The sequence below is a fragment of the Triturus cristatus genome, chromosome 7, assembly GCF_964204655.1.
Source record: "Triturus cristatus chromosome 7, aTriCri1.1, whole genome shotgun sequence".
Classification (NCBI taxonomy): domain Eukaryota; kingdom Metazoa; phylum Chordata; class Amphibia; order Caudata; family Salamandridae; genus Triturus; species Triturus cristatus.
Window position 1 is genome coordinate 266,791,670 of NC_140590.1, and position 20,791 is coordinate 266,812,460.

At 46.7% G+C, this 20,791-nt stretch overlaps 1 protein-coding gene across 2 annotated transcripts in view; it reads right to left on the reverse strand.

Moving 5' to 3' along the window:
* Window positions 1-218: 218 nt before the first annotated feature.
* Window positions 219-20,791, reverse strand: part of TBC1D17 (TBC1 domain family member 17) — a 556,250-nt gene continuing 535,677 nt past the window's right edge. For both annotated transcript variants that reach the window (XM_085616191.1, XM_085616192.1), the window contains exon 17: window positions 219-1,399. In XM_085616191.1, coding sequence (XP_085472317.1) covers window positions 1,187-1,399 — 213 coding nt within the window. In that variant the 3' untranslated portion in view covers window positions 219-1,186. The remainder of the gene's footprint in view (window positions 1,400-20,791) is intronic.

Genomic DNA, 20,791 nt, shown 5'->3' on the forward strand with positions numbered 1-20,791 from the left:
CAGTTTCTAGTTTGTTGCACATATATTTTGACAGACATCAAAGGAGTAGAAAGAACCCGTGGGTTAATGGATTCCCTGTAGTCTGAATGGATGTGTTTAATACAGTGTGTGGGTAATGCAGTTTCAGTAAGGTTTTCTCCAGTGAAAGTACTTAATGTTTACTTTACTGCTGGCAGAATAAGCAAAAAAGATAATGCAACATCCACAACTGTGTGCGATTTTCTTTCATAGCCAAGCTGGAGAATCAAGTTTATTCCTGCTAGTGTGTATAACGAACAGCCAAATACATACTATGCAAGCCTGCAATGACAGATGCATGACTGAGGGACACAAGAGGAAACCAACACAGGCTTAAGCACACAACATACATGCAGACAACTGTTTTTAAAAACCAAGCATATGAACACTTGCTTGCAAGCACACACACAAAGACTGTCACTTATGTATAAACAGAAAGTTTGTAAAACACCTTTACCACTAAAAATGGCAAGCAGACACCTGCGTACACATCAAAACTATAAAGACAGATAGAAACAAGCCGACACACGTTTGCAAACACAGACACAAACATAAACACACACACACACACACACCAACAAGGAAGATCATTAACTTCCTTGAAGTGCGCATTTACTGTTCTATATTCCGTTTATATTTGGAAACTCTCGAAGGGCAGACGGAAGACCGACGTAAATGTTTCTGATCTAAACAGTGTTCATATATTATGAGGCCCAGTCCTCACAGTGCACCAGGAACTTAAAAGGTCATTGTTAGTAAAGCTTCGTCAGACAATCGAGAAAGTGCTTTATGCATGTCCAGCACACACTCTGATAAAACACATGCTGTCCAGAAACAGCACTCTTACAAACACGCCCACACACGAAGCGAAACATGGTTAAAAGGCAACATATGAAACAGGCTCAGAAAACATAGACATGGTGCACTCGAATCAGCTCCCAGAAACATGTTGTGCACATTATCCTATTCTACAATACTGCCAGTGCGACCCCAGAGGCGTCACCTTCGAACTGCCAGGGAGCTCTTTATTTAAATACAACAGAGTGAAATGTCTTGTTTTCGATGCGCTGATCACACAAGGCCCAGGTTGGTTCCTAGTTAAAGTGCACTTTGTAAAGAGGTGAGGTTCCGGCCCCGGGGTGGAGCGAGGGGAGTCCAGCACGGCCAGTTAGGGAGACAAGCTCTGCGAGGTGGTGCTGTCCTCCGTCGGTAAGATCTCGATGCTGCTGTCGGGCTGGCTGGCGGATATGCTGTCAGTAAGGTCCAGCTCGCGAGCCTGGGTAGGGGAAAGAGGCTGCGGAGAGACGCCATTCTCTGGGCTGGGCGTCGTGGATTTGCTGCCTACGAGGCCGAGTACTTCCTGGACGTTACGCGGCAATTCCTGCGGTTTCAAAGAAAGACATTGTAAAAAAAGCTGTGAAACTCACGGAAAGACTTTGAAAACAGTATGCAAAGGATGCTAGAGAATGAACAGGACACAACAAGGGTGCTGTTGGGGCAAGCTTGAGATGCATCGACAGAGCTCTTCATAAGGCAGCACTAAGGAGCTGTTGCAATAGTTAATACACCGATCATCCTTGCATACGGAATACGTTAGTACATTTTGTGAAGCGCTTAGAGCTTGTCTGCACCCAAACCTATCAATACCAAATTTGCACAAGTTCCCGTAATTCCAAGCCATGTTCACATCTTGTAATGTTACTGCACTAGGCCATCTGTTTCATACTGCACCCTCTTCTACTGGTCGGGAAGTTGGCAGATGACATTTTAACCTATAAGTGACCTTAGGTTGTTCCCTTAGGGCCCGCTGTTACAAAACTCCAGGACCTAGAACACATTTGCAATGAGAGAATGTGCAATCCTATTCAACCTGATACTGCGCAATGCTCTTTGGTTATTTTGTATGTTTATTAATTTTAATTGCCCGAGTCCATTTACCTTTAAAATTAAGTCCTAATCTTGTGTGTAGTGGTAAGTCTGACTGGACACTGAGTTAATAGTGTTTATGTAACTGACTTACGTTGTATCTTTGTTTTTTACCAACACCTAAAGTGAATCATGGCAGCTCAATTTGAGCTATTCTTGCGGAATCAAGCACCGAAGGGCAGTATCTTAAGTTATCTAACTCAAGTGCAACAGTAATAGTGGCCCTGGAACACCAGTACCCTCTCAGACACTGCTCAATTCTGCTGTGCAAAAGCTTCAGTTGGTGTAAAACACTGCAGCCAGATTAGTGCTGGGACTTAGAAGAAGTGCCCATATGCCCTGGGTAACCCTGGGCAATGAACTCCTCTCAGAGTTTGTGGATTAACTATGCATTCCATGAAAAACAGTAGTCAGGCAAACAATCCGCTCCTCCGCCTTCCACATAGCGGAGTCAGCTCCTAAACTGCACCCACAAATGCTTTGACAAAGCAACTTTACAGGTTAAAAAGCATATAACCAATTCACAAAAGTGAACTTTGAAATTGAAATTTTAGGCAATGAGAGAGGTGATGATTTTGTGGTCCCTCCTAACCTAGGGGGAGGACTGAGCAGATGCCATGAACACAAAGAGCATACCATGCTGAACGATTTAGTGGTGGTCCCATCCTCTTAGGACCACCCAAGCACAGTTATTATGGGCAAAAATACAATCCCAACCAAAGGCCCTGCAAAGCCTTATGGGACGAGATTAGCAGTGGGCAGTGAATATTATAGTATCCAATATCAAAATAATTCTACAAAGAGCTGCAGTTCTACTCGTCGTTACTAGGTGTCCCTCATGAGTCAAATGCAAAAGCATTGAATCAAGCTGCTGTTCCACTAGTCGTTACTAGATGTCCCTCATGAGTCAAATGCAAAGGTCAGTAAGGAATCTAAGGCTAGATAGAGTCTCTACCACATAAGGCGTGATCAAAGGTAAGTAGGAATATGCTACTTACCAGTATGCATCTGTTCTTGGCATGTAGAGCAGCAGAGCCACACACTAAGGATATGATCGCCATCTGGTGTTGGGCTCGGATGATTGCAGGTTGTTGTTGTCTTCGTAAGAAGTCTTTGGTCACGAGATAGGTGACTCCTCCTCTGGACAACAGTGCGCATGGGCATCCACTCCATCCTCAGATTGTTTTTCGCCATGATGGGAAATGATGGAGTGTATAAGAAATAAAGAGAAAGGATGTCCATGTGTAGTGTCTAATTAAGACAATGCTGGAACAGATACAGGTCCCGGGGAGGCGGGTGGGCGTGTGTGTCTCTGCAGGTCTACATGCCAAGAACAGATGCATACTGGTAAGTAGCATATTCCGTTCGAGGCATATGAGCTGCAGATCACACACTAAGGATAGACTATATAGCAGTGTCTCCCCTAGCGGTGGTCACCTGTATCAGTTGCAGCAGTTTGGAATAGAGTTTTTAGGACAGCTTGGCCTACTGAAGCTTGTTGTTTGGATTGCACATCGACACAGTAGTGCTTAGTGAAGGTGTGTGTAGTAGACCATGTGGCTGCTTTGCAAATATCTTCTAAGGGGATGTTCCCTAAGAATGCCATAGAAGCCCCTATTTTACACGTGGAGTGTGCCCTAGGGGGAACTGTAAGAGTACGTTTAGCTTTTAGGTAACATATTTGGATACATTTAACTATCCACCTGGCTATACCTCATTTGGAAATAGGGTTGCTTTTATGTGGTGGAGCGAAAGCAACAAACAGTTGCTTGGTTTTTCGAAAAGGTTTGGTTCTATTGATGTAAGGCTCTTTTAACATCTAAGGTATGAAGTGCCCTCTCAGCTACTGAGTCTGGATTAGGGAAGAAGACTGGCAGTTTGACTGACTGGTTTAGATGGAAAGGGGAGATGACTTTAGGGAGGAATTTTGGGTTTGTCCTAAGAACCACTTTGTTACGATGTAGTCGTAGGAAGGGTTCTTCAGGAGTTAAGGCTTGTATTTCACTTACTCTTCGCAGGGATGTGATTGCGACAAGGAAAGCCACTTTCCATGTTAGGAACTGCAGTTCGCATTTGTGCATTCGTTCAAATGGGGGACCCATGAGTCTTGTTAGAACAATATTAAGGTTCCACACTGGGGAAGGTGGTAATCTTGGAGGAATAATTCTTTTAAGACCTTCCATAAATGCTTTAATGGCTGATACCTTAAAGAGGGACAGGTGTTGTCTATTTTGCAAGAAGGCTGCTAATGCCGCTAGGTGTAGACGTATAGAGGAATACGCTAAATTGCATCTTTGCAAGTGTAGTAAATAGCAAATGATGTTTTGGATGGAAGCGTCCATTGGACGCATGTCATTGTTAGTGCAGTAAATGGCAAATCTTTTCCATTTTGCCGCATAACACGCCCTAGTAGTAGGTCTTCTGGCTTCTTTTATGATATTCATACAGTCTGGAGGAAGGTTGAGGTACCCGAACTCTAAGACTTCAGGAGCCAGATTGCCAAGTTCAGTGTTTGAGGATCTGGGTGTCTGATTTCTCCATTGTTTTGGGTTAATAGAGCCGGGGAGAGATGCAATTTTTGATGTGGAACTAGAGATAGTTCCAGAAGTGTGGTGAACCAGGGTTGACGTGCCCAAGTGGGAGCTACTAGGATGAGTGTTAGCGACTGTTGCTTCAGTTTGCGTACCACAAATGGAATGAGTGGGAGAGGCGGAAAAGCGTACGCAAATCTGCCTGACCAGTTCATCCATATCACATTGCCCTTTGACTGTGGGTGTGGAAACCTGGCGGCGAAGGTTGGGCATTTTGCGTTTTCTTGTGTGGCGAACAGGTCTATGTCTGGTTGTCCCCACTTTTGGAAGAATGGGAGTAGGACTTTGGGGTGTAATTCCCATTCGTGTATTTGCTGTGTGTGGCGACTTAGGAGGTCGGCCACCTGGTTCTGAACCCCTGGGAGGTGTTCTGCTAGCAGGTAGATGTTTTGGGGAATTGCCCATCTCCAGATTTGTTGTGCAAGTTGGGACAGTTGGAGAGAATGTGTCCCCCCTGCTTCTGTATGTAATTCATTGTGGTCATGTTGTCCGTGCGGATGAGGACAGTTCTGTTTTTTAGATGCACTTGGAAGAATTTGAGTGCTAGGAACACCGCCAGAAGTTCTAGGTGATTGATGTGGAGCTGTTTTTGTTGAGTGGTCCACCTGCCCTGAGTGGTGTGTTGAAGGAGGTGGGCTCCCCACCCTGTGAGAGATGCTTCGGTGGTCAGCACAATTTGTGGAAGAGGCTCTAAGAACGGCCGCCCTTTGGACAGGTTGATGGTGTTCCACCACTTCAGTGAACGAAGTGAGCGGCTGTCCACCAACACCAGATCGGTAAGTTGTCCGTGGGCCTGGTTCCACTGTTGTGATCGACATTCCTGTAAGGGACGCATTTGAAGGCGTGCGTGGGGTACTATGGAGATGCATGACGCCAACATGCTTAAGAGTTGCATAAACACTCTTGCTGGAAGAGAGTGTTGGGTTTGAAATTTTTTGATGAGATTTTGTATGTTGGCTATCCTGGCTGTGCTGGGATAAGCTATGGCCTTGGATGTATCTATGGTGGCTCCCAGGTATTGATGTATGTGGGAGGGTTGCAGTTGAGATTTGGGATAGTTGATGGTAAATCCCAAGTTGCGTAGGGTTTGAATAGTGCGGTGAGTGTGGAGAACGCATTTGTCGAGAGTATTGGCTTTTATGAGCCAATCGTCCAGATAGGGGAAGACATGGATTTGTTGTCTCCTGAGATATGCTGCCACAACTGCCAAGCATTTGGTGAATACCCTGGGTGCGGTTGTTACTCCGAATGGGAGAACTGTAAACTGATAGTGCTGTCCGTCTACCACAAATCGTAGATACTTCCTGTGCGTGGGATGCATAGGGATGTGAAAATATGCGTCCTTGAGGTCTAATGTGGCAAGGAAGTCGCCTTGTTGAAGTAATGGACGGACCTGCTGGAGAGCGATCATGTGGAAGTGATCTGATTGTATATACTGGTTTAGTAGTCTGAGGTCTAGTATGGGTCTTAAGGTCTTGTCCTTTTTGGGAATGAGGAAGTATAGAGAATATACTCCTGTGCCCTGATGTTGAAGTGGAACTGGTTCTATTGCGTGTTTTTGAAGCAAAGACTGAATTTCCTGTTTGAGGAGCGTGAGGTGGTGAGACGACATGGGATGGTGTTTGGGTGGTATGTTTGGGGGGGTGTCTATGAGTTCGAGGCAGTAGCCAGATTGGATAATTTGTCTTACCCACCTGTCTGTTGTGATGGAATTCCAGACAGGTAGGAACTGTTGAAGTCTTCCCCCGACCGGAGTGGAATGGTCTGGGGGGAGTGGGAGCAAGTCACTGTTTAGTGGCTGGAGAGGTGCGGGTGTTGGTGTTGCCCCGCCCTCGGCCCTTGGTATTGTTTCCCCTGTAACCTCCTCTATAATATCCTGTTAGGGGATGTTTGACCCGATGTTTTGAAGGTGGAAGAGGTGTCTGTTCCCACATTTTTGGAGGCCCCTCTATAAAAGGAGCGACGAAAGGAGCCTCTGGCTTGAGGAGACTGTAATGCTCCCATTGATTTGGCAGTCTCATTATCCTTCTTCATTTTTTCTAATGCAGTGTCTACTGCGGGTCCGAATAGTTGCTCCTGATTAAAGGGTTGAGCAAGAATGGTTGTTTGTACTTCCGGCTTAAAGCCGGAAATGCGGAGCCATGCGTGGCGTCTAAGTAATACGCTTGTGTTGACTGCCCTAGAGGCGGTGTCCGCTGCGTCTAATGCACATTTGATTGAGGCATTTGATATTAGTTTGCCCTCTTGGATGAGGTCATTGGCCTGGGATTTGTATTGATCAGACAGGTGTTGCAAAAGGTCCTCTAGTTGATCATAATGAGCCCTATCATAGCGAGCCAATAGGGATTGTGTATTGGCAATACGCCAGTGGTTAGCAGCTTGTGCGGCAACCCTTTTGCCGGAAGCCTCCAGAGCTTAGACTCTTTGTCTGGGGGCGGTGTGTCTCCAGTTGTTTGGGAGTTCGCCCGCTTTCTGGCATTTGACACGACTAAAGAGTCTAAGGGGAGTTGCGCTTTGATGTACGCAGGATCCTGTGGGGCCGGTCTGTATTTTTTTTCTATCCGGGGGTTAAGAACCCTGGCCCTAACAGGGTCTTTAAAAACCTCAGTGGCGTGCTTTATCACTCCTTTAATCATGGGCAGAATGTGAACGTTTTTTTGCGACTGCTCAAAGGTGTCGAGGAGAAAGTCCTCTTCAGGTGTGTCTGTGTGCATGGTGACGCCATGGAACAGTGCCGCTCTGTATATGAGCTGACCAAACCCTAAATGGTCATCCGGAGGGGAGGGTTTGGAGGGGTATCTATGGGTGCTGTGTCCTGGAGTGTAAAGGGATCATTAGGATCAGTAGGATCATTAAGGAAATCTGGGTCTCCCCCTCCCCCTAAATCATCATCATCCTGTGGAGGTGGTGTGTGAGAAGGAGATGGTAGAGGAGAAGGAGGTGGGGGTGGTGGGGATGGGATGGGAGGTAATATAGGAGAGGAAGGACGTATGGGTGAAGAGGCACAGTCCTTCTTCTTTAGAGGAGCTGGAGGAGGTGTTGTGTCCAGCTTCCTTTTCTTGTATGGCACAGCTGTGACATGTCCGGTTTTAGGATTGATGTAAATTCGTTTTTGCGTTGGATCTGGGCGAAAAAGTTCCTCAGTGTCCGAAGGTGGCTTTGGCGCCGACTTTTTGGGTTCCGATCTTGATTTTGTGAGATCGGCAGATTCTTTGTGGACTTTTTTCGGCACCGAGGACTTTTCGGTTCCTGCGGAGATTTCGGTGCCGAAGAACCTTTCGGTGCCGAAGAACCTTTCGGTGCCGGTGGAGACTTCGGTGCCGAAGAACGTTTCGGTGCCGGTGGAGACGTCGGTGCCGAGTCACGTTTTGGTGCCGATGGAGATTTCGGCCTCGGAGCCTGCTTCGGTGCCGAAGGTATTGTAGGCACAATAATATGAGGTTTGCTCGAGCCACCTGCAGGCTTATTTTTCTTCGGAGCCGGGCCCGGGGGCGGGGGTTCTGAAGATGATTTTGGGTCATGACTGGGCCCAGCTGGCAGAGTCTTGACCAATGTCTTTTTTGGTGGGGTTGGGGTAGGGGAGCTGGTACTCCCACGCTGCCCCGGATCTGAATCGTCGGCCTCGGACACGATCTGGAGGTATTGTATTGTATTGTATTGTATTGTATATCGATTTGTAGAGCGCGATTGCTGCCCGACGGGCGTCCAAGCGCTAAGGATGCAGCCAGAGTGGGGAGGTACGGCGGGAGTTAGGACAGGGATTAGGTCAGGGCAGACCTAGCAAACAGAAGAGTCTTTAATTGTTTGCGGAAAGATTGCAGGTTGGGATTGCATCTAAGTTGAAGCGGGAGTGAGTTCCACAGTTTTGAGGCATTCAGAGCGAACATTCTGCCTCCAGTTCTCGCTCTCTTAACTTTTGGAACCACGGCCAAAAAGGCTTCGGTGGAGCGTAGATTCCTACTTGGGTGATAGCGGGTGACTAAATTGTCATTTATTGCTGGACCTGTTTTCCAGAAGGCATGATGTGAGATACATAGTGCCTTAAAAGCCACTCGCTGTTTCACCGGTAGCCAATGTAGACTTTTTAGTCCAGGTCTGGCTGACTGTGTACGTGGAATGTTAAGCAGGGCACGGGCTGCGCAGTTCTGCACAACTTGTAACTTCCGTAGAGTCAGTTCTGGGGCACCCACGTAGAGGGCGTTATTGAAATCCAACCTGGACTGTATCAGGCCTTGTACTGCCACCTGTTTGGCCTCCATTGGTAAAAGGGGCAGGACTTTTCTGATTATTCTGAGCAGGCCAAAACACGTGGCAGATAACTTGGTGGCCTGGTGAGTGAAGGTGAGATTTTTGTCCAACCAAATTCCCAGACTTTTTACGCTCTCCTTGGGAATGGGGGGCGTGCCCAGACATGAAGGCCATAAGGAGGTGAAAGGTACTGGGGAAGCTGGGCCCAAAAGCATGACCTCAGTCTTATCTCCATTGAGTTTTAAGGAGGAAGCTGTCATCCAGCCTTTAACCTCCTCCAGACATTTCATCAGACCTGACGACTTTTGCCTGATGCCCTCCTGCGTCAATGAGACCACTAGCTGGGTATCGTCCGCATATGATATGATCTTAATACCATGCGGTTCGACGATCCCAGCGAGCGGTTTCATGTATATGTTGAACAACGCAGGGCTCAAGGAGGAACCCTGTGGGACCCCACAGCTCAAAAATTTGCTGGCTGACACTGTGTCCCCGTCAAAGATCTGGAATGATCTGTTGGTCAGAAAGGAGTCAAACCACCTCAGTGCATTGCCTGTTACCCCGATGTCAAGGAGACGGTTCAGTAAGGTGGTATACCTGACCGTATCAAAGGCAGCACTTAGGTCAAGGAGGATCACTGCCACTGATCCTCCTTGATCCAGTATCCTCCGTGACTCCTCAGTGACCGCCAGCAGCGCAGTCTCAGTTCCATGCCTAGGTCTGAAGCCTGTCTGGGTCATATCTAGTAGTTGATTCTTCTCTAGGAACTGGATCAGCTGGGTGTTTATATGTTTTTCCAGAATCTTACTTGCCCAGGGGAGCAATGAGATGGGGCGGTAATTAGCGTGATCCTCTGGGTCAAGATTTGTTTTTTTTAATAATGCCCGTACCATGGAGGTCTTCAGAATCGTCGTCAGGGACATCCTGGGCAAAGATGTCGTCTGGTTCTGGAGCCGGTTTGGCCATGATATGGCGTCGAGCTCTTCGGTCCCGGATGGTTTTCTTCGAACGGAATGCGGCGCAGGCTGGACAGCTGGATTCGTTGTGGTCCGGCGAGAGGCACAGATTACAGACCTCGTGGTGATCACTGTGGGGGAACTTTGCTCCACATTGGGGGCATTTTTTAAAGGGTGTTCTTTCCATCAGCCGCGTCCGGAGCCGGTCCGATGGTATTTCGACATCGAGTTGTAAATTTTGGAGAGTTGTTGTGATTGCTAGAAGTTTTCTGCTGGAGCGGAAAAAAGTTCATCCGAACCCAATGGCGGAAAAAAACAATCTGAGGATGGAGTGGATGCCCATGCGCACCGTTGTCCAGAGGAGGAGTCACCTATCTTGTGACCAAAGACTTCTTACGAAGACAACAACAACCTGCAATCATCCAAGCCCAACACCAGATGGCGATCTTATACTAAGTGTGTGATCTGCAGCTCATATGCCTCGAACACTTATTTATCTGCTTGAGACTTCTAGCCACAGAATCCTTACCTTAGAATATATACCAAAGCAATGCCTCCCCGGGTCTGCAAAGCCAATTTCAAATCAAAAAGTCCTGCAGGACCAAACAGGTGAAGTGTCAGTCTTGGCGGAGCTGCCTGCCCAGACAGTAGTGTTTGGTAAATGTGTGCAAAGATGCCCACGTTGCTGCCTGGCAGATGTCCAGGACAGGAGCTCCATAAGCTAACGCACTGGTTGCAGCCTTAGCTTTGGTGGAATGAGCAAGCAAACCCTCAAACCCTTGGCCAATGCGTAGCAGATCTTGATGCAGAGCACTATCCACCTTGAGATGGTCCATTTCTGCACAGCCTTCCCTATTTTAGCTCCTGTGTACCCAACAAAGAGTTGATCTTCCACCCAGAACTGTTTTGTGCCATTAAGGTACAATGACAATGCTCGTTTTGGGTCCAGATGGTGAAGTCTCTCATCTTCACTGGAGGGATGAGGCAAAGCAAAGAAGGTAGGCAGGGGAATTTTCTAGCCTACGTGGAAGGGAGTCACAACCTTCGGAAGGAAGGAGACACATGTCTGGAGGAACAGCTTGGTCCAGGTATTTTTTTATAAAACATATTTTATTGATTTTTTGATTTGTACAATTCTCTGTGCACCTTGTACCAAATATAAATAGTTGTATGCAAGTAATTTCGAAATTAGTGAGATTACAGTGGTGGCACCGCCAATCAGACATTGATTATATATTTTCATATAATTGCATAAACAACCCAAATTGTCGACCCCGCTGCTATGTCATCACCGTGTGTACATACAGCTCGGTATAAACCTCTTACTGTAGTGCATAGCTCTGTTTCATTAAAAAAACTAAGCATAACTTAAGTTAACTCCCCCCTTCCGCTACCCCACGTACTCAGAACCACTGCAAGCCATCAGTTATAGCATCTAGCACAATTGTCTTTGTCTTGCACATGAGAGGTACATTAACCAATAAGTTATGTCTTTATTACCTGGTGCGTACCTCCGTCACTACAAACTCCTCCAGCATCACATGCCATTCTAACGATACGGGTTTTTTATGTATACCTCTTCGTTCCTCTCTTTGTAACTCTGTGCTTTCCGCCCTTCCCCAACTAACCATTTCATAATACCAATCCAGCACCGCTGGCGATTTTTTAGCTTTCCATCTCATGGCTATAGTTATTTTTGCTAAGATCAGTGCCACGTTGACGAATCTATATGTGGGGTTCCCACATTTAGATTTCGGACCAAGTCCCAGTAAGTAATGTTCTAGTGAAACCCCTCTGCGTTCCGGAGCTACTGTTTTCAAGATTTTATTAATCGTAGACCAGTAAGGCACCAGCCTGGGGCATGCCCATAACATGTGTAACAAATTAGCATCCGATTCTTGGCAACGTGAGCATGCATCTACTATGTCTGGGAACATACCATTAAGTCTGTGGGGGGACAGATGGGCGCAGTGGAGGATCATTAGTTGAATAAATTTGAATTTCGGGTTACGGGAGACCTTCCTCGGGTATTCAATGATGACATTCCACTCCTTATCTGTAAGCTCTGACCCTATATCAGTATTCCACTTGTCTCGCAGTGCCTGCAGTGGTGTTGCTGTGTGTGTTCGCATCCAACATGATACCCATTTGGTTAAATGGCGACCATTCCCCATTAAGTATTGCATGCCTACCAGTTTGTGTGTAGGGGGTTCGGTTCCCCCAGGTGCCCATGTATTTCGAATGTATCTCACTACATTTGCATGTAAGAGGAACAGTGTATTTGCCACTCCTTGTTCTCTTACAAAGGTGTCGTGATTCATCAGTGTACCTCCTGTAAATAGCATACCTATCTTGTCCACACCAGCTTCTGTCCAAGCATGTATGTGTTGCCGTGATACCGTCCAGCTTGGTCCAGGTAGAAGGTGGTGTAGGGAGGGTGCGCTGAGAGTGCCTGCAATGCGCTAACCTTCCTAGCCAAGATTATGGCCACTAAAAATGCAGTTTTGATGGTCAAGAGGATAAGAGGGCAGTTGTGCAGTGCCTCAAAATATGCACACATTAAGAAGGTGAGAACAAGATTCATGCCCCTAGGGCATGATGAATGGGGGGGGGGGGGGGGGGGGGAACGTGCCGCAAGCCTTTAAGAAACCCAGCCACAACAGGTGACTTAACTAAAGCAAGTTGGTCTGTCAACTGCAAAAATGTCGAAATGGCTCATAACTAACCTTTAACTGTGCTCAGAGCAGAGCTCTGCTGGCCCTGCGATAGAGAAAACAGAAGAACTTTAGAAAGGGGTGCAGAAAGACGGTCAATGTTGTGGGAATCACACCATGTCACAAACGTATCCCAATGGCAGGCGTATAACAACTTGGTGAAGGGATGCCTGACTACCCGAATAACATCAAAGAATTCACAAGAAAGGTTGAAAGCTGACAAATGTCGCCGCTCAATCTCCAAGCATGTAGGTAAAGAGTGTGCAGGTTCTAGTGCAGAACCCTCCCCTATTTCTGCAACAGAAAATCCTCTCAAATAGGCAGCTTGATTGGATGACCGATGGTCATGCTCAACAGCTCAGAATACCAGACTTTCCGTGCTGAATCTGGAGCCGCAAAAATAATTTTGTCCCGGTCGTTCCGAATCTTGTTGAGAACTCTGGGCAGGAATTGTATTGGCCGAATGGAATACATAACCCTAGAACTCCACTCAAAACAAAGTGTCCAGGGCAAGAGCTGCCTTGTAAAATCCAGCACCGCAGAGATAGCGCGTTCTCGGCGGTGGTGAACAGATCTAACCAAGGATCTCCCAACTGCTGAGAGAGGCTTTGCACCACCTCCGAGTGGCGATGCCATTTGTGATCCGCTAGGCATCTTCGTCTGAGTTCCTTTGCCCTGGTGTTCAGAGAGCCCGCTAGGTGCTGAACCACCAGGAAAGTGTCCTGGCGTTCCAGCCATGCAGAGTCTCTTGACAAAGAGTCTATGACCCCACCCACCCTATTTGTTGCAGTATAAAATGGTGATAGTGCTTTCAGTCTACACCTGCACCAACCTTTCCTTGATTGAAGGAAGAAAGACTTTCGATGCCAAGCCAATCACCCAGAGCTCCAACAGATTGATGTGAAGCCTAGACTCCGCTGAAGACCAGAGTTATCTGATCTCCACCTCTCCGAGATAGCTGCCCCATTCCAGAAGTGATGCATCTGTCACCACAGTCAGCTCTGGTTGGAAAAGGGAGAGTAGTCTGCTATTGACTCAATTGCAATCCGTCAGCCACCACTGCAAACCTTTCACAGTTCCCTCCGAGATTTGGAGAGGTTCCCCTGATGATGTATCCACTAGGACTTCAGGTCCCACTGCAGAGCCCGCAAATGCCAATAGTAGGGTGCAGGAGGCCATGAGACCAAACAACCACGGGGTCATTCTCACCAAAATCCAGGATAGAGGCTGAAACTTAGCTATCATAGCCCTAATATTCTAGACTCACTGCTCGGGAGGATAGGCCCGAAACTGCACTGTGTCCAGAACAGCCCCGATGAAAGGAAGCGTCTGAGAGAAAGTCAGTGTGACTTATTCAATTCAATTCAGTTGTTTTTATATAGCACATGGCTACTCAACGGGCCCCCCAGTGCTAGTTTCCCCCAGAATTTCACCAGAATACTGTGATAAGCCAGATACCTCAAGAACACTTCAGAAAAGATGAGTTTTTAGCAATTTTCTAAAACAGACTTCAGACTTGTGAAGAAGGCAGGGAGAGTGTTCCAGAGCCTGGCAGTAAAAAATGCAAAGGTGCAGTCTCCACCCCTCGTCCTTCTGATTTTAGTCACCACCAGAAGTCCCTGTCTACTCGAACGAAGAGACCTTCTTGGAACTTCTTGGAGGTGAATAGAGTCCGAATGATAAGTGGGCCTTTTCCATGGATGGCCCGGTGTGCGATACAGAGAGCCTTGAAGTAGACTCTTTTTTTGAACTGGGAGCCAGTGAAGGACTAAAAGGGCTGGTCTGGCAGGCAGGGTGTTTCGGTAGTTTTTGACGGATTCTTGCGACAGCGTTTTGTACCACTTGAAGCCTATTGATCACATATTTCAAACTCCCTAGATACAGGGAATTGCTGTAGTCAAGGCAGGAGTTTATTAGACTCTGTACTACTACCCTAGTAATGAATGGTAACATTTATAGGAATTTCCTGAGGGATCATAGAATGCCTAAGCACAAGCCTGTCGTTTTTTTGGCCTGTGTCTCCATCGTGAGCTTGTCGTCTGTCCAGATGCCTAGGCTGGCTTTGGATGTTCGCCTAGATAATATGGTCACGACAGTTCCCGGCCCTAGTACTATTGTTGCTTACCACCAATACCTCCATTTTGTCGCTAATAAGCTTCATACTACTACTAGACACCCAAACTGTAATCTCCCTGAGGCATGAATTTAGTTGGGTGATGGTTTGGGTAGCTCTGGGTGTAAGGGCCAGAATGATCTGAGAGTTATCTACATAAGACATTAAGGCAAGCCCCATGTCAGTGCACAATTTTCGCTAGGGGGCGTACATACAAATTAAAAAGTGTGGGGCTGAGTGAGGAGCCCTGTGGAACCCCACACAACAAAAGGTGGATGAAAGAAGATAATGAGTCTTTGCATACTCGGAAACTCCTATCAGCTAGGAAGGCCTCCAACAATTTGATGGCAACCCCTGTGATGCCGATGTTAGCATCCTCTGAATGAGGATGGCGTGCAACACAGTATCGAAGGCTACACTAAGGTCCACATAATCCTTGCCGCTGAGCCTCCTTGATCTAAAATGGAACAAAGTTCCTCGGTGGCTACCAGTAGTGCAGTCTCCGTACTATCAGATCAGAAACCTTTCTGAGTGGGGTGGAAAACATCATGTGCTTCCAGAAAGCTGAACTGATGTTTATTGACATATGTACGTTGCTAGTGAACCGCAGCGAGTGCACAAGGCTTGTCATAGCCTAGTGGGAAAGACTGGGGGAAAGACTGGATTCCCCCGATCTCCATAGACGAGATGTATCCACTGTCATCACTTGACTGAAGGGGAGCACAGCAAACTGAAAGTGCTCTTGGCCCACCGTGAATTGCAGGTATCGTCTGTGGACAGGAAGGAGGAAGTTGTGTAAATATGCATCATACTAGTCCATCGCTACCATCCAGTTTACCGGGTTCAGGGCAGACAGAACTTGCATAAGCATCTTGAATCGCTCCTTTTTCAAGAAGAGACCGAGAAGGCACAGGCTAGGATGGGACAAAGGCCTCCGTCCTTCTTGGGCCCCAGAAGCTAGTAGAAATAGCAACCAAAGCCGACTTCTGATGCCAGCACCCCAAGAGAGCCAGCACTTCCTGAGGAAGCAAGGAGAAGTGGTCCTCTATTAGTAAATGGGTGTGATGTGTGGAGGTTATGGACGCAGTTGGGGACCTCTTCCATGACCATGAAAGGGGTGGAAGGTGGATTGGGGATGACGAGGGTCACAGACAAGTCCAAGGACCTGCTGTTCTTAAAGCGCTCCAGCGCTAACTCCGCCTTCTCTCCAAAAAACTAAGAGTCCTCAAAGAGAATGTCCATAAGCGAGGCAAATACATCCCCTGGAAAGTCAGTGAATCTCAGCCAGATGTGGTGCCAGGAGGCCACAGATGATAAAATTGTTCTACCTAGTGAATCAGTTGTGTCCAGTCCACGTCATATCTGAACTTTACTGCGTCACTCTGGTCAGCTACAGCTTGGGAGAGTATGGCTCGGGCCACCTCAAAGACCACTGGCAGCACTTGGCAACGAATCCCAGATCATATGGGAATATCGGCATAAAAGGCACGTGGTGTTCACTGACCACAGTGCAAGGCTGGCGGAAGAGAACATTCTCTTGCCAAAGGTATCCAGCCTCTTGGATTCCCTATCTGGTGGAGTGGTAGGGAACGCACCTGAGCTAATCCTAGAAGCGGAGGCTTGGACCACCAATCTCTCCGGGGTGGGGTGCAGAGTAATGAAACTGGGGTCCTCAGGAGCGAACGATGGCGAAGGGCAATTGTCCTATGCACAGGGACCCCTGTGGAGTGCTTTGACCAGGTCCTGAGTAGGATGCTGGCAAGGGCTTCATTAAAGGGGAGTAAATGTTCCAAAGAGGTGAATCCTGGCTGAAGCAACTGTGGTTAGCTGAAGGTCCAAGACCTCAGCCACACTACATACCTTCCACCATCATGAAAGAGGCTCCCCCTCCGTAGTCATGGTAGGAGGAACGACCGGGCCACTGTCAGGTGAGGTGTCTATCCCGCTGGCCTCTCGTAGTTCCTCATACCAGTTGTCCTCATTCCTATCTGGGAGATGCTGGTATCTCAGTTCAGTTTAAGTTTATTGTATAATTTGTTAAAATTATTACAAAACCCACATGTATAAATAAAATATATAAAAGTTGACTACCATTAAACATCTAGTCATTGTCTCCAAAGCCCATAAAACTTATTAGATACAATTATAAAATTTGATTCAAGCATGGGACAAATTGTCTCTGTAAAATCTAAGTTGTCTATTTCCACAGTTTATTTTCTTTATTGCTTTTTCTTGAGGGTTCCGATGTTACGATCTTCCTACTCTTGCTGCTTCAAGCGAGTCCTTACTGCCCCCATAAATTTAATTTCCCTGCATGCCAGGATTATGGAGGATCCTCCCAGCCAACTTGTTACTGCTTGTCTACAAGTGCGAATTATTAGGACATTGAAAATTTGTTTTAAATACCGTCGTCTCAAATCTAATACAGCTGGGCATACACAAAAGATATGAGCTAGGGATTCGGATTTGTAGCCGCATAAATGGCAATTTTCTGTTTGGTAGCTCTGTTTCCAGGAGGGGAGTAAGTCTTTTGACAGGTGATCACCCATCCGATAGTCCATGTAAAATTTCTTTAGGAACCCGCTGAAATGAGAAGATAGGTATGCTTGTGGTTTTAATGATTTGTAAGATGCAATAACTGTCCACCCATGCCTACGTTTGGCCAATGAATTTTGATCTTCCAATAAGGATTTCATGTTGGCTGCCTTGTTGGTTAAGCTACTTAGCCCAGCTTTATCCATCCTTAATTCCCATGATGATTCTATGTCGAGTTCTATCAAACAATTTTGCAAATGCTTTCCCCAGGCACTCAGGATTTTGTTATCCGCCTGATGCTTTATTTCTTCCCAGCATAGATGGTCCAGGGATTGCTGATTTGCGGAACGAAATTTATTACAAAGCTTCACAAAGCCGCTCATGCTCCGGAAGATTTGATTTTGCAGGCCAAATTCTAACCGTATCTGTGATGGAGAGGAAGATTTTGGCAGATTAAAAACGGCTTTATAAATCTTGGTCTGCATTGCGTTTAATAAATCAGCCTCCTTGCCTTGCCAAGTGACCAGTCCGTAGGACAAGGTGGGCAAAATTTGCGCGGCCATGACTTTCAATAAATGATTGTGGTTGGGACAGTCCAGTTTGGATTTCAGTAGCCGATATGCAAAGATTAATGACTGAGCTTTTGCTTTTATTACTGCTTTTTGCTCTTTATGTTTCAGTCCTTGCTCTATTAAAGTTCCCAGAGAGGTGAATCCTGGCTGAAGCAACTGTGGTTAGCTGAAGGTCCAAGACCTCAGCCACACTACATACCTGGGAGATGCTGGTATCTATAAATGTGCCCAGACCCCTCCCATTCTTCTGTGGTAAATAATTTAATTACCGGGACTTAATTTGATACAGAAACATAATAAATATAGCTCAGTAAATAAGAGGCAGAATCCGTGGTATTAGAGGTTCGGAATGGGCTTTATTCCAATGGACGATTCGAATCGTTGACTCCAAGTTCCATCACCACGGAGGTTCAGGAAGTGAAGTACATACTTTATTGATAAGTAAGTACTTTTATACAATAGGCATTACATTGAAGCAAATGCAAGAGGCGTAACAATTGATAGTGTAGATAAAACATACATACGTAGCAAAAGTAGGTGTAACTGGGTGTGACTAAAGAACGTCATCAGGTGTGATGTCATAATAGGGTGGTTCCATGAAGGAATTTCGCAACGTTTAGCAGAAATACTTGGCAGAAATGCGCGCGCAGCAGCATGACGTGTGATTGACGTGCAACTAGGGGGTGAAGGGGACTTGACATTTAGCTCTACATGTGGCGACAGATGTCTGGAGGGTCAAGTCAACCTAATCCCAAATCATATCTAACATCCTATGTTTAAAGAACTATGTTATCCAAAAGAGAGGTCTCTTAGAGTAGAATCTTATTCTATACTGACTATACTGACTGTTAGTGCGTGTACAAGCGTCTAAGTGTCTACACTAGATGCGAGGGCAGAAGTCTTCCATAATAATAAGGCTATGAATTACTTGCATAAAGACAGAGAAACCGGGCCTTTGCTCGGTAGCTGGAAGAATGTTTACTTAAACTACTAGACAGGAATGCATTGGGCAGGGAGCGGAGCAGATAATTTCGAAGGTGAAATACAGTTTCTTGGCAGGCAACAGGCTGATGTCAGGCATCGTGAGCCGCGCAGGGAATGAGACAAAGTTCATGGTCACAGATGCAGGCTCAGACTGGAGCTTCAGAGGCAGAAAGCAAGAAAAGCTTGATGACAGAATCAGGGCCTACTTGCCTGGACTGTAAAATGGCATAAGTGAACCATATAAAGCCGGTGGCCTTTCATACTTAGGAATGGAATATCCAGCCTATTCATGGCGGATCTGAAAGAGGACATGTTGACGGTGGACGCACATGAGTTTGCGTCTTTATAACTGGAACTGGAGGGAACATACATGTACTTGTGATTCATACATGAAACCGTTGGGGTCCAAGATAGGGGACATAACTGATCGGAAAAATCCATATTTCCACACTTCTTCCTCTCCAGGTCTTTCAAATGTAAAATGCACTGGCTCTGATCCGGACAACATGGTCCTGGTCGGCACTGGAACCAGTGTTGGGTGACGCCCGTCCGGCTCCATATCAGAGTCGGGAGTGACGATGGAGATGGCGCCGCTATGGGGCATCGGCACTGGAGTGGACACTGAGTAAGGTCTCAGTCTCACGGGCAGATCCGTCCAAATCCAACATGACATCCATGGGGCCAGACATCCACGTAAAGATATCCTGCCGGCGAGGATCCAGTGGGGGCCCCTCCCGAGCCCGTGGGGCCCAAAGGCGTTCCAGAGGGCCAGGTCGCCCAGGTGCACGGCCTCCTAAAAATCCTTAAATTGGGCAGGAGTTGGTCCAGGAAAGACAATATCCGGGTGTGTCTCCATGAACGGTCTTGGACCTTCCACGTGACCGTGATTTTGAGCTTCGCTGGGTCGTCTGGACGTCGGGCGGCAAGGAGCTTGAGGAATTGCCTTCAGGTGCATGGCGAGGCAGTCTTCGCAGGTCTTGGAGTCGTGGTCCCTCTCCAACTACCATAAACACACCAAGTGTGGGTCTGCCACAGACACTTGCCTAGGACAGGCACCTCCTAGTTTGAAACCAGACGGTTTCTTAGGGGACATCCTGTCACACACCGAGAGAAAATAATTTAAAGTACCTAAATAGGTATAACGCACGTCACTTTTGGCGTGGATGATGCTGAAGTAGAGCTGAACTATGCCACCTACCGGTGCGCAGGGTTACTGCCCAAAAACATTCAAATCCAGTCTGAGACCTGAGGATTATTCTACGATAAGGAACCTGCAGCTAGAAGTCTTTATCAGATAAGACTGGTAGAACTGCTATCTGGATCGATTGGAAAGATTGTTTATTATCATGAGGGTTAGCCCTTTGACAAGCCCTTGAAGAAAAAAAAAGGCTTGTTGAACATTTTTTGCCTAGAAAATGAGTCATGGCTCAGCTGTTGTTAAACAAGGAAGGAGTCAGCTTTCTCACTGAAGAACCAGTAGCAATCGAATGACATGTCCATTTGGGCCTCCTTCAAATTTCCTTAGAAACCGTCTGAATGCATCCAGGTGTGCCTGTGTAGAATGACTGCCTTAGCCAATTATCTCATAATTGTGTTGGTTGAATCCAGGCCACATATAAGGATCTGTTAGGAAGCATCCAAACCATCGCTTCGCTCATCAAGATGAAGAAGGGGTTTTGCAAGTGGCCCGGAAGGCTTACTATAGTAACGATTCCCAATTACCATAAAGTGTTGACATACTATCCAAGAAAGCATGTGGCGCTGGCAGTGTACATGGCTAGCCTGAGTCGAAAAGCTTTCTGCAGTATGGTCCAGACAACCAGTAGGAAAGGCCTTTAGGGTTAAACTTTACTCAAGGTACCTGAACCATCAAGTGTTCTAAGAAAGGATACCTCACCAAGGATGTAAGATAGGAAAGCGTATGAGGCTGTTCAATCTACCTGTAAACACTTCTTTAAATTACAAAATAGTTTCTGAGTCCACCAAAGATGGCTGCAGAATTTCAGGCAGGATGTTAGATTTAGGTATGATAGTCGGTAAGGGCACACCTCTGCTTCCCTCCATACTACTGACATAAAGGAAAATGCTACTTACCAGTATGCATCTGTTCTTGGCATGTAGAGCTGCAGATTCA